The sequence below is a fragment of the Panthera tigris genome, chromosome E3 (assembly GCF_018350195.1).
Source record: "Panthera tigris isolate Pti1 chromosome E3, P.tigris_Pti1_mat1.1, whole genome shotgun sequence".
In the NCBI taxonomy this organism is placed as follows: domain Eukaryota; kingdom Metazoa; phylum Chordata; class Mammalia; order Carnivora; family Felidae; genus Panthera; species Panthera tigris.
This window is the reverse complement of record NC_056675.1, coordinates 7,405,803-7,421,651: the sequence shown is the minus strand read 5'-3', so window position 1 is coordinate 7,421,651 and position 15,849 is coordinate 7,405,803. Positions and strand designations below refer to the sequence as shown.

Below are 15,849 nucleotides of genomic sequence, written 5' to 3'. Positions count from 1 at the left end.
TTTTCCTAATATTCTCTCTGAATAAGAAAATCAAGTGATATTCACTTAAACAGGCAGAGGGATCACTGCTGTGGCGAAAAATCAGCATGGCCTGGTAAGTCGCATATTACTCATATATAACTTGGATGTTAATATGTGCCTAGAGTTAAATTTCATCCCTTGAAAAAAGCTTGTAAGTTGTATTGACTAGAGTTAAGTTTATAACAATAATATAATCTTCTCTCCAACAGTGGCACTGATAGAAATGAGTCAGAGGAAGCCAATTAAAAAAATAACCAGGAGATAAATCAGATCTTGTATGAGGTTATTTTATTCCTGGAAAGATAAAAAAGATATATTATTATAACCTTCACAAAACAAGCTGGTAAATAATAGAGGAGGATAGACAAACCTGTTTATAAAATCCCCAAATAAAGGATCACACACCAACCAACAAGTATATACTATTTGTCAGGAGCAAACAAAGAACTCTTCTCCCTCCCCCACCTCCCCACTCCCAATAGAGGATGTACATGCTGAACATACAAATATATGCAAGAAAAGTTTGTACAAATGGATGATAGGTTTGGAAGTGGATATATTATTTTTGATGTCTACAACATGTACGGCAGGGGGGGTAGAAAAACCCAATTAGCTAGCAAAGCAGGAGAGAGTCACTGCTTTGAGAGTGCATCTCTTAATGTTTACACAGAGGGGCAGACAGAGCTGAAAGCTGCCCCCACTGTGGGAGAAGGCCAGGCAATGCAACAAGCTCTCATCGACTCCACTCACCCCTCTGCAGTCTGGTCCGAGTCCCTGTCACCACAGGGCATATTGACAGACGAACTAGAAGATGCAGACAAGACCCTTTGTCTGCCTCCCGACGCTCTCCGCAGTGGGGAGGACACACTGCTTGGGGAGGAGGAGGACCGCAGCGTAGGCATGATGGTCGAGCTGCGGAAGTAAGGAGAGGAAAGGGCCTCTAGCCCACCGCGTCTCCAGCCTCAGCTCTGACCATCCCCTTCCTTTCTAAGGGAAGTGCTCTGCAACTCAGGGGTGGGGTGTGGGTGCGCACAAAAAATGACCGTCTTGACCTAAGGCATCTGGGGATTAGAGACATCACGGCCGCGCGTTTGGAATCCTCTCCAAGGCCGCCACGATGCGCACACCAGAGCCGCTTAAAGCAGACCCCTCTCTGCACGCGTCGGAGACGTAGATTGCCTGGTGCAAAGGAGACCAGCTCAAGCGGTACAAATTGAAAAAAGAAAAAAGAAAAAAAAAAGACCCCAGCCTTTCATTTTCAGGCTAGAACCTGATTCCACATAGAATGGAATGGGAAGCACTTAACGATTTACGGGCGCAGTCACCATTAGAACTGGAGCAGAAACACTGAGGGAGTAAAGGAAAACTCTCGTTCTCCACTTTTCCAGCAGATGGTATCTCTGACTGACCCTGGGGCAAGTGGACTGAGGAGCTTCCTAATCGCTGACGGGAGTGACTGTCAGTCTCTTGGGGCCTGGGGCTTGGGGTTCCTAGCTTCTGTGGAGGAAGCCATTGAGGCTTGGAGGAGGGTGGTTCCTCTCTCAGGGCCGGGAGTGCGGAGAGAGGGCGTATTCTTGGGTCAAAGAGGAGCCTCACTGTCTGAGCCTGGAATAGCGACGTCTGGCTGGTCAGGGATGAGGAAAGATCACAGCCTTGGCTCCCTCGGGGTTCTGCGTTCTTCACCCCGCCACCAGAACAGGGGCCGGCTGCTTCTCTTCCGGTGGTGGAAGAATCCAGAAAAACGCGGGAAGGCGCGAGACACGTTGTGCGCAGGCGCGAGCTCAACGGCACGTCCCAGGACTGGAAATTGTCGCGAGGCTTGGGCGTCTGCGAGCTCGTGTTCACCACGTTACAGTCACGCTGCTCCAGCAGCCTCGTGCGGCCCGAGCTCTTCGAGCTCTTTGGCGTGCCGCCCCGTCACGTGGACTCAGGCGCGCTGATCCCTGGCTTTAGCCCTGCTCCACCTCGGTCCCGCCCCCGCTGCCCCCAATTTCCCCCTCCATTGGTCGGGCTTCGCACTAGACTTGTAGCCCCTTCACTCTGGCTTCTCAACTGCCATAGGCTGGGTTCCACCCAGGCCCCGCCTTTCGAATAGGGTAGCCACGCCCCAAGAAAGGCCACGCCCCTCCCCCACCAGCCTCCTTAGTTCCGCCGAGTCCCGCCCCCCCCCCCCCCCCCCCCCCCCCCCGACGAGCTTCCCCACTACATTGGCTTAATTTCTCCCTCTACCCCGCCCCTGAGGCCCGCTCCTTACCATCATTGGCGGGACCCCGCCTCGGACCCCGCCCCCTGCCCGGCTCCCAGCTCCCATTGTCTCCGCAGATGCCGCTTGGTCCTGCTATCGTGCTCGGTGTTCAGTTTTCTGAGGTCGCGCTCTTTTTCTGGCCGGGGGAGCGGTCGCGCGGCAGAGAACCGGATTCCCGAGTTCGGGCTGTTCTTCTTTCCTTCTTAGGACACACTTTGCAGAACCAGGGCTGCAGCAGCTATGTTCGCTCTGCCATCTCTTCTGCTTTTGCTGCTGTCTCTGTGCCCCGGTCCTGGTCCTGGACCCGGGAGTGAGGCAAAGGTCACCCGGAGTTGCACTGAGACCCGGCAGGTGCTGGGGGCTCGGGGATATAGCTTAAGCCTACTCCCTCCCGCAGTGATCTCAGGTGAGGAGAATGAGGAAGACTAGAGAATTGGGGGCGAGGGAGGGGGCGGGGGCGGCTCCCCCCTCTTCACAATAACTCTTCCTTTTCAGAATGACCGTTATAATAATCTTTTCATGCCATTGTCATGCCAATAATGTCTCTTCTCCTGAACTTACTTACTAGGATCACAGTTATCCTCTCGTTCACATAATAGCTTTCTTACTCCACCCTCACACTAGGAATACCTTTCTAATAATTGGCACCCCCCCCCCCCCCGTGTTTCTTTCTTCACATCTCAATTTGTTCCCTTCGGTGTTTCTAAGAGCCCCTTCTATGATAATACTTTCTTGCTTACCTAGTAACCCCACCCCTCCAAATCCCATTCTTCCATCGATGCTGTCTCTGTAGGTCCTTAGAGGCCTGAAGTGTGCAGTGTTGGGGAGGGTCACCTGAGGACACTCTGATCATTCATTTCGCCCATCACTATTTGATCCCATGACTAATGGCAGTGGACTTGGGATGGGTGATGGGACAATAAGGAGGGGATAGGTGGGATTGGGGGATAGACAATAGAAAAGAGACCAGACAGGTAGAAGAGAAAGGAAAATCTCCCAGACAGAGGAAGAAGGAAGGAATTTCTTGCTAGCACTCTCCCCCACCCCATTCTTCTATGTCTTCTCTGTCCAGGTGAGCACCTTCGGATCTGTCCCCAGGAGTACACCTGCTGTTCCAGTGAGATAGAGCAGAGGCTGACTTGGGAGACTGAGGCCACCTTCAGAGGCCTGGTGGAGGAGAGCGGCTCATTCCTGGTTCACACACTGGCTGCCCGGCACAGAAAATTTGATGGTGAGGAATTGGTGGTCCCCACACCTGGCCTCACCCCTCCTCTCTGTGCTCATGACCCCAGCAAACGTCATGTCTTCACTCCCTAATTCATCCCTAAGGCATCCGAACCCTGGCTTAGCCTCTCTTCAGCCTCCTCTCCAGGGTCTGTCCCCCACCCCTTTCCCAGCCTGCCCAGGTCTCTTGAGAGTTCCTGAGGCTCTAACTCACTCGTCTTTTTTCTTCCAATCCCCATCTCTTCCTGCCTCTGCCCTTCCAATTTTCCATCCTTCTCTGGCCTCACCCCAACTCACATCCCTTTCTCTGCATTTGCCACAGAGGTTTTTCGGGAGATGCTCTCGTCATCTGAGCACTCTCTGGCCCTGCTCTTCCACCGCTCCTACGGCCACCTGTATTCCCAGCACGCCCCTGTATTCACTGGCTTGTTCTCTCGGCTGCGGGACTACTATGAGAGGTCCGGTGAGGGGTTAGAGGACGCTTTGGTGGATTTCTGGGCACAGCTCCTGGAGAAAATGTTCCCCCTGCTGCATCCACACTACATCTTCTCCCCCGACTACCTGTTTTGCCTCACTCGCCTCGCCTCCTCTCCTGATGACTCTCTGAAGCCTTTTGGGGAGGCACCCCGCCGCCTCCGCCTGCAGGTGAGAGGCCCCGAGGCTTGAGCTTCAGCCACCTCTGACCTGGTGACCTCTGAGCTGTGCACCACTCACCTCCGGCCCAGTGACCACCCCCCTCATGCTCCAGTCACCCCTGACCTGGTGATCTCCTCATCCTGCATGGCAGATGTCTCTGACCTGGTGACCCCTAGCTTGAGCCCCAGTCCCCTCTGCCTGACCCAATGCTCTCTGGTCTCCTTTAACTGGGTACTCCCTCACTCTCATCCGGTGCCCTAATTTCACACAAATCCCTGACCCTTTCACCTGCTCTTGGCCCCTAGCCACCTTTCTGCCAACTGCTCCCCAGTCCTAATATCTTGACTTTCTCTGGTTCAACTAAACATGAATTAGGCACTTAATAGTTGAGACAGACTTTCATCTGTAGTATCTCATTTAATTGTCATAACCCTTGGAGGTAGAAAGTATTATCCCTATTTTATGGGTAAGAAAACTGAGCCTCCCAGAAGTTAAGGTCTCAGAGCCAGTGGTAGAGCTGTGTCTCATACCCAGGTCTTCTGGCTTTCAGTTTATCGTTTGCTCTGATACATCGTTTCTCTATTTCCAAGCCCTGTAAAACACAATCTCTCTGTCTTTTCCTAAGCCCAGTTCCCCTTTATCCTTCTAGACTGCAATTCCTTTGAACCTGCTTCCCTGTACCACCTGACACTCCTAACTACCCCAATGTAACTCCACAAACCTGGCCCCCCAGTGCTTGTGCCCTTGGTTCAGTCTCTTGGTCCCTGTCTTGCCTGAATCATGACTGACCCTGTGGTTTCTCTCACCTTCTTTCCCCTACCCCAGATAACCCGGGCCCTGGTGGCTGCCCGGGCCTTTATCCAGGGCCTGGAAACCGGAAGAGATGTGGTCAGCGAAACACTTAAGGTTAGAGGGGACCTGAGTGTGGGCAGGGCCTAGAGAGGGAGAGGCAGAAGTAAGAGAGGCCCTATGAGAAAGAGTCAAGTGACACCTGGAGAGGTATGGGGCCTTCCCATATCAGCCCCAAGGCCCTGGGATCCAGGGTAAATCAGGAGGGGGGAGGCCAGAGTGAAGTCTCCCTTGTGTCATGATCCATGATCTCCTCTGACTCTCTTCTGCTCTCTGATGACTCCCCCCATCCCACCCCTGTCAGCTTCTGGTGGTCTGTTTATCTCCATAGCAGCCTGAGATTGAAGTAGTGCCTCTACCACTCCCCTCCCCACCCCCCCCCCCCCCCCCGTGTCTCCCCATTCCCCTGCTACTGAAGGCCAGATTCCTGCCTTGGCCTTTAAAGCCCTCTCTTCACCACCCATTCTCTCCCTGACCTCCCAGCCTTACCTCCTGCATCCCCAGTCTCCCCTCTTCCCAGCCACAATGGGCTCACTCTTCTCTTTGAACCTTTTCTCAGACCCCTCTTCCCACTGTCTCTCTAATTCCATACCCTTCAAGAAGCGGTATCTACGGCCTGGGCCCCTAGGAACCTCTCTCATCAGATCTTTGGCAGTTTTGAGGTCTTACCTGCTGCCACCTGGGGTCAGCAACCCTAGACATTCACATCCAGCTCTCCACAGAGAGCCTAGGGAAGGTGGGGTGGAGTATGTATTTGATTTCGCTCTGTCCAACACCAAACTTGTGTAAGTACAGCTACTGTGTTTGTGAATGACATAGTCCTGCTGTCTGCCCTCAGATGCCGTTGTCCGAAGGCTGTAGGCAGGCTGTGATGCGTCTGACCGGCTGTCCTCTTTGTCGGGGTGTCCCCTCGCTGCCACCCTGCCGGGGCTTCTGCCTCAACGTGGCCCATGGCTGTCTCAGCAGCCAGGGACTGGATCCTGACTGGGGGGCCTATCTGGGTGAGGGGATTCAGGAGGGTCTGGGAGGGCTGTTTGTATTCTGGATGCTTTCCGGGTGGACTGGGGAGGGAGTTTTAAACCCTATTGAGTGAAGAAACTTTCATGTAAGTTTGCCCTCTCCAACACCTTGCTGCTTCCCTCCAAGACCCAGGTCGGGAGGATTTGTAGGGACATCTAGTCCCTCATAGCACCCTTTCTCTGTCTTCCCCTCCTTCAAGATGGTCTCCTGTTCCTGGCCGAGAAGCTCCAGGGCCCTTTTTCTTTTGAACTGGCAGCCCAGTCCATTGGGGTGAAGATCTCAGAGGGTTTGGTGTATCTGCAGGAAAACAGTGCAGTGGTGTCAGCCCAGGTACAGGGGCCGTGAGAAAGGTGGGAGTGTCAACCTGAGGACAGGGGGAAGACAGTGTGGGTGTGTCAGCTAGAATACAGGAGGTGAGGGCCTGGAGTGGGGGGACAGTGTGGGGTATCAGGGATACTGCGGGTGTTGGGAGTGGGGACACTGTATGGCTTTCACCGCAGGATGACTGGGAGGGGGTCTTTTCCCTGGGCGGTAGGTGTTTCGGGAATGCGGGAATCCCCAAAGGGCACCGTCCCGCGCCCGCCGAGCCCCAGCCCCCCGGGAGGAGGTGAGCCGCCTCTGGACCCCGGCGGCGGCGGCGGGGGCGGCGGGGACGGAGGAGGAGAGGCCCACGACGGCCGCAGGCACCAGCCTGAACCGCCTGGTGAGTGGGGCGCGGAGGAGGGGCGGGGGAGGGACGGGGCAGCCAGGCTGGGTGGGTAGTGGGGGGCGTGCGCTCCAGCCCAGCCGCTCTCTCTGCTGGCCCAGGTGTGGGAGCTCCGCGATCGGCTGGGCCGGGTGAGGGGCTTCTGGGCCGGGCTGGCCCTGACGGTGTGCGCGAACCCCCGCATGGCGGCGGACATCTCGCAGGAGGCGGCGCCCTGCTGGACAGGAGCTGGGCGGGGCCGGTGAGACCGGGCGGCAGCTGGCGGGTGGGACGCGACTCCGGGGCGGGGCGGGCTTGGCGGGAGCCTGGGAGCCTTCGGGGCTGCTCTGCCGGCAGGTATTTGTCGCCTGTGGTCGCAAGTTCCCTGGAGCAGCTCGAAAACCCAGAGCTGGACCGTGAATCCTTGAGATCTGACGTCCAGACACGCAGGCGGCGGCTGCAGCTCCGGTTAGCCACGACCAGGATGAGGGCGGCCGCCCTGGGACGTGACATGGAACTGGAGGACTGGGGTGAGAGCCCCGGGTTCCCCGAGAGCCTCGAAGCTCCAGGCTTTCAGCGCTCGGGTCTGGCCCCGCCCACTGCTTTCTGAACCCCTCCCCCCCCGCCCCCACCGAGTCTCTACTCAGTTACTCATTCTCTCACTCCTTTGAACACGCGTGTACTGAACGCTTACCTCAAAGGTGAGGGGTTAGAAGACTGATGACAGGCTCTCCATCCTTAAGTTCACGGTCCAGTGGGGAGACACCAAAGCATTCCTACAGAATAGCGGGAAACCTCTTAGAGTAAGCAAAAGGCTGTGGATTGTTGGGGAGGGCAGGGAAGCCAGGTGGGGAGCCACTGAGCAGACTCCCAAGGTAGAGTTTGCCAGAGAAGCAACGCACGGACAGACGTTCATTTTTTTCTCTACTACTGTTTGTCTCTGTCTTTCATTTTCTCTCTTCCAACACCCGTCTTTCTGTCTGCCACCTGCTTCTGTGCGTGTCTATTTTGTCTTTTCTGTTTATCTTCTCTCCATCTCTCTGTTCTGTGTCTGTCTCATTGTCTCTCATTCCCAAGTCTGTCTGATCTCTCTCCTTGCCTTCCTGTCACTAACTTTCTCTCACCTCCCAACTTCCATCTATCTGTGTCTCTCTCTTCCTTGTCTCTCCTTTCTGTGTGTGTGTGGGGGGGGGGGGGGGGGTTGGTAATGTTTATTGGTTTTTGAAAGACAGACAGAGCATGAGCAGGGGAGGGGCAAAGAGAGAGGGAGACACAGAATCTGAAGGAGGGTCCAGGCTCTAAGCTGTCAGTGCAGAGCCCCATGCAGGGCTTGAACTCATGAACTGCAAGATCATGACCTGAACCAAAGTCAGATGCCTAACTGACTAAGCCACCCAGGCACCCCTTTTCTTTTTTTTAATCTCAAATTCTCTTCCTCCCCATTTACACGTCTCTCTCTCTCTCCTCTGTCTCCCATTATGTCTTTTCCAACCCTGTTTCTGATCCTCTCCCTCCTGCAGATGAGGAGGAGGAGGACGCCAGCGGTTCTGGAGAGGGACAGCACTATGCAGATGACTGGATGGCTGGGGCAGCAGCTGTGGCCCCCCCAGCCCGGCTGCCTCGCCCTCCTCGAAGGGACACTTCTGGGGGCAAAGGAGGAGGTGTCCTTGTCCGCCACAACCAGGGCAGGAGCAGGACTGGGGGGACATCTGTTGGTTTTCACACCCAACCCATCCTCATTCTCTTCCTCTCAGCCCTGGCCCTGCTTGGACCAAGATAACAGGGGAAGGGTGCCCTAGCATCAGAAGGGTTCATGGCCCTTCCCCTCCTCCCCCTCTCCCTCAGCTGGGTCTGGGAAGGAGTCGAAGGGGGATGCAGAGAGGTAGAGAAAGGGACTTTTTGGGTGAATGGCTGGGGCCCCAAATCCAGGAGATTACCATTGGTGGGTTGGGGGTGGGTGGGTGTTCATAATATTTATTTTTTCATTTACAATCTGGGGAGGAGGGGCTGGGGGTATTTATTTAGGAAGAAGGTGTGTGCTTTCCAAGCACACCTCTATGTTGGGCAAGTTGTCAGCCCCAACAAAGAAAAGGGGAGGAGTTTTAGAGTTGCAGCTGGGGGTGGGGTTTGAAGGAAGTTGGAAGTGGGGAGGGGTGGGGCACTCTGTCTCAAAGGGACCAAGCTGGGTGCTGGTGGGGTGCAGGGCAGGGGACTGGGGTGTGTGAATAGGATGTCAGGATCTGTGGGCCTGGTTTCTATGGAGTTTTCTCAGTTATCAATTTCTTAAACTACAATACCAAAAATTTTTTGAAAAAGGGCTGTTCTCATGACCTCTGCCATCCACATCCTTCACAAGCTTCACCATTTCATGTTTCAGTGTTTGATTCAGTGTTTATTCTGCAAATAAACAGCTAATTTATTGGACCCTGTGTTTGCCTTGTACTTCTAACATCCCTCCCTGAGCCCAGGCTCCTGGCAGAGGCTTCTGGCCTCTCTTGGAACCTGCCCCCTGTCGTTCACTTTGGGCAAGTTGTCTGCCCTCTGGGTCTGAGCACCTTCATCTGTAAAATGGGGAGAATTGTAGGGACTGGCAAAATTCTTTCTGAACCTGAGGCATCATTAATATCACAAGACTGCCCCTTGCCTTCAGGGTGGGGGCCCCTATTCTCTGTGTCAGCCTGGGGCTACCTTGTCATGTCCTTGACAATGTCTGCTTTCAACTCGTCTGTTATTTTCTTTTTCTTTCTTTCTTTCTGTTGCCTGAATGAGTCTTTTGTTCTGAAGAAAGCAAAAAGGAAAAGGTAGAATTGATTCCTAAGCGTGAAAGGAGGGTAGAAGTGCTGTCTTCCAAGGGCGGGCTGGGTGCCCTGACGGAGAAGGAAAGATGCCGTGAGAGAGAGAGCCAGAGACACAATTAAAGACCGAGCAGCTGCAGGGACTGGCGGGACAAAGGGAGGGAGGAGGAGGAGCCTGGGCGCGGAGCAAGTTTGTGGGGAAAGTTGAGCACAGCGCGGAGCCGGGCGGTGGCTGGGGCGTGCGGGAGGGCCAGACCCCGATCTCCCTGCTGCTCTTCAGGTGGCCTGGTGAGTGGGCAAGTGAAGCCGAGGCCGCAGCCAGTGGAGGGACTCTCGAATTTATGGGGGGGAGACCTGGGGGGGGTGGTCACAGAGAGAACCTCGGAGGGGGCCAACAAAGGGCTGGCGACTGACTGAGCGGTCACCAAAGCTGGAGGGGACACGGCTGAAATGGGAGTAATGGAAGGAGACAGAGATGGATGGAAGGAATAGAAGAAATCAGGACACTGGAGGGAGTCCGGTGCGGTGCTGGATCCTGGGGGCTGTGTTAGGGGAGGGAATTAGGGGGTGATGCCAGAGGGGGCGGGTCTCTAGGCAGCAAGTGTGGGTTCTCCTTACCTGGGGTCACTCCTAGCTTGTCCCAGAAAGGGGTTGTCGGGAAGGGCTGTGGCCCTTGGTTGTGGCTGTAATCTGAAGGGGTGGGTCCAGACTCCCAGTTGATTAGGAAGCTGGGGCCTTCGGGGAGGAACTCAGAAGCTCGATGTTTGTATCTTTCAGTATCCTTATGTCGCAGAGTTTTTTTCTCTCTCTTTCCAGCTCCACCCTCTCCATCTTCTCTAGGTGCAGAGGGGATTGGAAAGCGGGCACAGGGGTGTTGGGGGGGGTCCGGGGATCTGAGCTTCATAAGTCACCCGTCTCCCCCAGCTTTTCATACACTGGGGTCTGCCTTATGCTGAGAACGTTTCAGAAGAGAAAAGAAATGCCCGAGTTTTAACTCCTACTCGTGACAAAGTTGCTCCTATAGTTTGACCTCCCTGGGTTCAGCACCCTGTGCCTGTCTGACCCTCATTCCCTCCTTATGGCTGCCTTCTTGGCCTCAGAATGGGGTTCTTCATCCCCATCTGTCACAGGCAGAGGAACTCACGAGGAAGCCGGGCGTCCGGCTGATGTCCATCTCACTGTCACATGAGCAGATTGGTCTTTCTCCCCTCCTCTCTGAATCCCTGAGGCTCAGGGAGAACTGCAGGTGGGGGTCTGGGGAAACTGGAGACTGATGTCAGAGGAGTACTTGTGGGCCACCTGGAAGATCTGGGTGTAGAGAGCACATGCCCCTCCCCGCAGGCTCCCACCCCTGGTATGAGCTGTAGCAGCAGGAGAGAAGGCTTTACCCTCTCCTTAGACTCCCCTCCTTTCCCCCTCATTTCCCTTCTAGACGCTGACAGAGGCAAAAATCTGCTAACTCAGGGGGCAGACTCAACCAGGGCTGCGAGCAGGCCTGGGGAATGACCCCCCGATCTCCAACCAGCGCCTTCCACGGCTGCACGGCTGTCTCAAGCTGTCTCTGCCTCTGTGCCTGGCCCTTGCCCTGTCCCTCGATAGCATCACCCTTACCTGCCACATGGGCCCTCTGTCTCCTACCAGGACCATGCGCCTCTGGGGGCCTCGGAGCCTGGGGTTGGCTCTGGGAGTCTTCATGACCATCGGATTTGCCCTCCAGCTCTGGGGGGGCCCCTTCCAGAAGAGGTGAGTTCCCATCTTGTCCCAATGCCTGATAGATGCCCCCTATTTGCTCCTCCCCATGCCACCTAGGGCTGTGACTCTTGGTGACTCAGAGGAGGTTCCATGTCCTCTGTCTTTGCTCCACAAGATGCCCACTCACCTGCTGGTGAGGGACAGGAAAATTCCCCTCCCATCTCTCCCCAGGCTACCAGGCCTGCAACTCCGACAGCCCTTGGCCCCATCCCTGGGATCAGCTGTTTCATCCTGCCCACCCCGGCAGCGACTTGTGTTCCTGAAGACGCACAAATCTGGGAGCAGCTCTGTGCTGAACCTGCTTCATCGCTACGGGGACCGACACGGGCTGCGCTTTGCCCTCCCTGCCCGCTACCAGTTCGGCTACCCAAGGCTTTTCCAGGCCTCTCGGGTCAAAGGCTACCGCCCTCAGGGTGGAGGCACCAAGTCCCCCTTCCACATCCTCTGTCATCACATGAGGTTCAACCTGAAAGAGGTGAGGGGCATAGAAGGGGGTGGGTGGGACTGGAGAGAGATGGTCTCAGGCCTGTGGTCAAGACCACCAGGGGAGGAGGCCCCAGGCAAAAGTTGGTCCTCACTCAAAAGTTGGGCATGGGGGTCACAGTGATTCCTATTCTCCTCTCCTCAGCTGTCTCTTGCCTAATAGTTTCTGGTAGCCAAAGTCCTGCTTTCTCACATCTGGAGCTTTCTGGTCTCTTTCCTTGGCCAGTTTACCCCACTGGTATCAGTGCCCTGACAACTCTGACTCCCCAGACTCTCCCTCCAGGGGCTTCTTGCTCTTCTTGGCCCTTTCTATTAACACTACCAGGGCCCCTGCTCAGCCACTGCCTTCTGACTACCTTCCTCTGCCAGATATTGAGAATCAGCTCCATGCCAAGCCCTAGCCCGGTCCTGACCCCCTCCTCCCCAGTTCTAAAGGGGAAGGTACGTGCGTGCACTCACGAGCTCATCCATACATACACAGGAACCCGAGAGCTCTCAGACACAGAAAATCAATGTGCAAATGACAACATACAGGGAAGGAACTTTTTTTTTTTTAATTTTTTTTTTAACGTTTATTCATTTTTGAGACAGAGAGAGACAGAGCATGAATGGGGGAAGGTCAGAGAGAGAGGGAGACACAGAATCTGAAACAGGCTCCAGGCTCTGAGCTGTTAGCACAGAGCCCGACGTGGGGCTCGAACTCACGGACCGCGAGATCATGACGCGAGCCGAAGTCGGACGCCCAACCGACTGAGCCACCCAGGCGCCCCAGGGAAGGAACTTTTACTGAATACTTACTGAGTGCTGGGTTCTTACCTCACCATCACCTTGCCAGAAAGGCATTATAAGTGTCCCCATTACACAGATGAAGAGGGCAAGTTTCAGAGAGCCTAAGTGACTGGCCTCCTTCATAGAAAGCAGCAGAGCTAGGATCTGAACTTGGGCCCGTCTGCTCCAAAGTCAAAGCGCCTTCCCTGGCATGTGTGCATGCATATGTGTGTTTGTATTTGGAACTATGGGGAGAAGGTTCAGCAAAAGAGGTGGAGCTTTCTGTTGAAGTGAGTTTTAAGGAAAGGTTTGACAGAACTTTGTAGTAAGAATATCGGGTATTTAAAAAAAAAAATTTTTTTTAAGTTTATTCATTTTTGAGAGAGAGAGAGACAGAGTGTGAGCAGGGGAGGGGCGGAGAGAGAGAGAGGGAGACACAGAACCCAAAGCAAGCTCCAGGCTCTGAGCTTTCAGAACAGAACCCGACGCAGGGCTCAAACTCATGAACTGCGAAATCATACCTGAGCCAAAGTCGGACGCTTAACTGACTGAGCCACCCAGGTGCCCCTTGAATATCAGGTATTTTAGAGGAAGCAGAACACCAGCAAAGCTGTGGTGGTGTTGGTGGCACGTGTGTAACAGGGGAAATGTGTGTAGGTGGCAGAACCCCAGATGCTCCCATGAAGCCAGAGCTGGAGAAAGCAGCTGAGGAGTATGTGTGGGACCTAAAAGGCAGTGGGGGGGGAGGGGGTGGTCACTGCTGGGAGTGACATGATGACAATGAGCTTTCAGGCAGGCTTCTCTGGTTTTTGACCTTCATTGTCATTACCATTCATCGAGTACCATGCGCTCCCACATTCAAGGTAAGGGTTAACCCAGATTTGAGATGCAGGAATGATGGCTCTGAGAAGCTCAATACCTGCCTAAAGTTACACAACTGGTAAATGGCTGAATTGGGGTTTATTCCAGGTTCACCTGATGCCACAGACTGTTCTTTGCACTGCTCTCCTCTGCCTTCAAAGAGACACTCAGTTCACAGGTGGTGCTCTGCGGGCATACCCACATTAGCAGAGCAGATTGGAGGTTGTTGTGAGGGGTGTTAGATTCAGTGATAAGCTGCATTCAGAGGCAGAAACCCTTCAGGGAACCCAGGAGCTGGGTTCTGATGTGTATGTGCCTGTAGGACCATGCTAGGGAGTGGCTCAGCCCAAGTCTCACCTCCCTTCTTGCTGAGAAGTTGAATCACATGTCCCAGGCTTCAGGGTAGCAGCCTACCAAGTGTCCATAGCTCCCCAGTGCCCAGTCCAGGGGTGTCCTTTACTTTCCTAGATGCCTAGGAGCCCCAGAAATACCCTGTCTTTCGGCCATCCTGGGGTTGGCCTGCCCACCTGATGCCTATACTTGAGACAGCATTATGGTTGGCCCCTTTCCTCCCTTTTTGCTGCCAGTGACCCACTGGCACTCTGGGAAGAGGCCTGAGGCCAGTTCCTTTCTTGGAACTGTGACCAAGAGTCCCAGGGTAGGCACTTAATAGGTTTTTGTTGGAGAAGTGAACACGAAGTTTGATTCTTAGAGATTTGGTTCTGACCAAAGCCACACAAAAAATCCCAAGGAAATTAATGTTCTCAAGGAGCTTCCCGCGTTCCAGGTTCCTTCATATCCTTATCTCCTGTACCTCCATAATCATTTGGTAAGGTATGATTATCCCCATTTTGCAGATGAGCAAATTGAGTCTTAGAAATGTTAAGTAACTTGCCCAAGATTTGTCAGTTAGTGAAGGAAGATAGGGGTTCCCAGCAGAGCTTTAAGAAGGTGATTTGAGGAGTCTAGGGAATCAGCCAGCAATGGGCATGCTCTTAGTTTCTTCCTGGTCCACTTCTTTCTCCCTATGCCTGTTTTCTCTCCTCCACAGGTACTCCAGGTCATGCCCTCTGACAGCTTCTTCTTTTCCATTGTCCGAGACCCAGCAGCTCTGGCCCGCTCTGCTTTCTCCTACTATAAATCCACCTCATCAGCCTTCCGCAAGGCACCATCATTGGCTGCCTTCCTGGCCAATCCTCGAGCCTTCTACCGGCCTGGAGCCCGTGGGGACCACTATGCACGCAACTTACTCTGGTTTGACTTTGGCCTCCCCTTCCCCCCAGAGATGAAGACCAAGAGAGGGAATCCTCATCCCCCTAGAGACCCCAAATCCTCACAGCTGAATGTTTTGCCTTCTGGCGCTGGCCTGAGAGCCCACTATACCCTGGATCCCAGTGCTCTCCTCCATCCTGCTCCTACGGTTGCTGGTGGTCACAGCCAGACATCCAGCCATGCCTCTTTGGATTTGGGGTCTTCATCCTTCATCCAGTGGAGTCTGGCCTGGCTGGACTCTGTCTTTGATCTGGTCTTGGTGGCCGAGTACTTTGATGAGTCACTGGTTCTACTGGCAGATGCCCTGTGCTGGGGTCTAGATGATGTGGTGGGCTTCATGCACAATGCCCAGGCTGGAGGTGAGCAGGGCAGAAGCGTGGTCAGCAGTGGTGGACTGACTGCTGAGGACAGGCAGCTGACTGCACGGGCCCGAGCCTGGAACCACCTGGACTGGGCTCTCTACGTTCATTTCAACCACAGTCTGTGGGCACGGATCAATCAATACGGCCAGAGCCGGCTGGAGAGTGCTGTGGCCGAGCTCCGGGCTCGCCGAGAGGCCCTGGCTAAACATTGTCTAGTGGGGGGTGAGGCTTTAGACCCCAAATATATCACTGACCGTCGATTCCGCCCTTTCCAGTTTGGGTCCGGTAAGGTTTTGGGCTATGTACTTCGGAGTGGACTGAGCCTCCCAGACCAGGAGGAGTGTGAGCGCCTGGCTACCCCTGAGCTACAGTACAAGGACAAGCTAGATGCCAAGCAATTTCCCTCAACAGTCTCTCTGCCCCTTAAGACTTCAGGGCTACTCTCCCCGTAGCCATTAGACTACTAAGTTTTAGCTTAAAAGCAGCTAAGCCACAAGGGCAAACATGTTGAGTATGGGGCAGCCAGATGCCGTTTCTGTTTCCCTCTGAAAGCATGTTTGTGCCCTAGACGATGAGTGGAACTTTGCACAGATGTGGGCACCAAGTCCTCCAGCCTGTGTGGAGGAATTCCAGCAGTACCCCTCCCCCCAACTTTGCCCCTTCCCCTTTCCAAACCCCTGGCAGGTCCCCATTGCACTCTCAAAAGTCCCCTGGAGGAGCAAATCATGGAGTAAGCCAGAAATAACTTGGAACTTGTGGGTTGGAATAATGCGTCCATTTCTCTATGAATTATTTGGTTCCAGACTATGCTCATTTAACTGTGAAATGTTTGTGAATGAATAAATAATTTGAACCTTTGACTTGCATTATGTAGGG

The 15,849-nt window shown here is 54.3% G+C and overlaps 3 protein-coding genes across 11 annotated transcripts in view; 2 read left to right on the top strand and 1 right to left on the bottom strand.

Annotated features, from left to right (window-relative positions):
* Nucleotides 1-2,348, bottom strand: part of STAG3 (stromal antigen 3) — a 28,508-nt gene extending 26,160 nt beyond the window's left edge. For 6 of the 8 annotated variants that reach the window (XM_042970798.1, XM_042970799.1, XM_042970800.1 and 3 more), the window contains exons 1-2: nucleotides 1,618-1,998; nucleotides 772-933 (exon numbers count right to left, since the gene is read on the bottom strand). In XM_042970798.1, coding sequence (XP_042826732.1) covers nucleotides 772-923 — 152 coding nt within the window. In that variant the 5' untranslated portion in view covers nucleotides 924-933; nucleotides 1,618-1,998. Of the gene's footprint in view, nucleotides 1-771; nucleotides 934-1,617; nucleotides 2,000-2,275 lie in introns of those variants that run through there. The other 2 variants (XM_042970797.1, XM_042970802.1) reach the window with 2 other exon arrangements.
* Nucleotides 18-9,104, top strand: GPC2 (glypican 2). Of its 2 annotated transcripts, none has more exons than XM_042970805.1 (11): nucleotides 18-94; nucleotides 2,474-2,672; nucleotides 3,339-3,497; nucleotides 3,813-4,135; nucleotides 4,952-5,032; nucleotides 5,814-5,976; nucleotides 6,195-6,325; nucleotides 6,531-6,698; nucleotides 6,803-6,942; nucleotides 7,038-7,210; nucleotides 8,201-9,104. In XM_042970805.1, the coding sequence occupies exons 2-11, from the start codon at nucleotides 2,507-2,509 to the stop codon at nucleotides 8,458-8,460; spliced, it is 1,764 nt and encodes a 587-aa protein (XP_042826739.1). In that variant the 5' UTR covers nucleotides 18-94; nucleotides 2,474-2,506; the 3' UTR covers nucleotides 8,461-9,104. The 2 variants fall into 2 exon arrangements, with proteins under 2 accessions (XP_042826739.1, XP_042826738.1); XM_042970804.1 differs by lacking the exon at nucleotides 18-94 and adding an exon at nucleotides 2,222-2,388.
* Nucleotides 9,105-11,093: 1,989 nt separating this feature from the next.
* Nucleotides 11,094-15,829, top strand: GAL3ST4 (galactose-3-O-sulfotransferase 4). Its single transcript, XM_007073953.2, has 3 exons — nucleotides 11,094-11,218; nucleotides 11,399-11,702; nucleotides 14,391-15,829. Exons 1-3 carry the CDS (start codon nucleotides 11,094-11,096, stop codon nucleotides 15,423-15,425), a joined length of 1,464 nt encoding a protein of 487 aa, XP_007074015.2. The 3' UTR covers nucleotides 15,426-15,829.
* The last annotated feature ends 20 nt before the right edge of the window (nucleotides 15,830-15,849 follow it).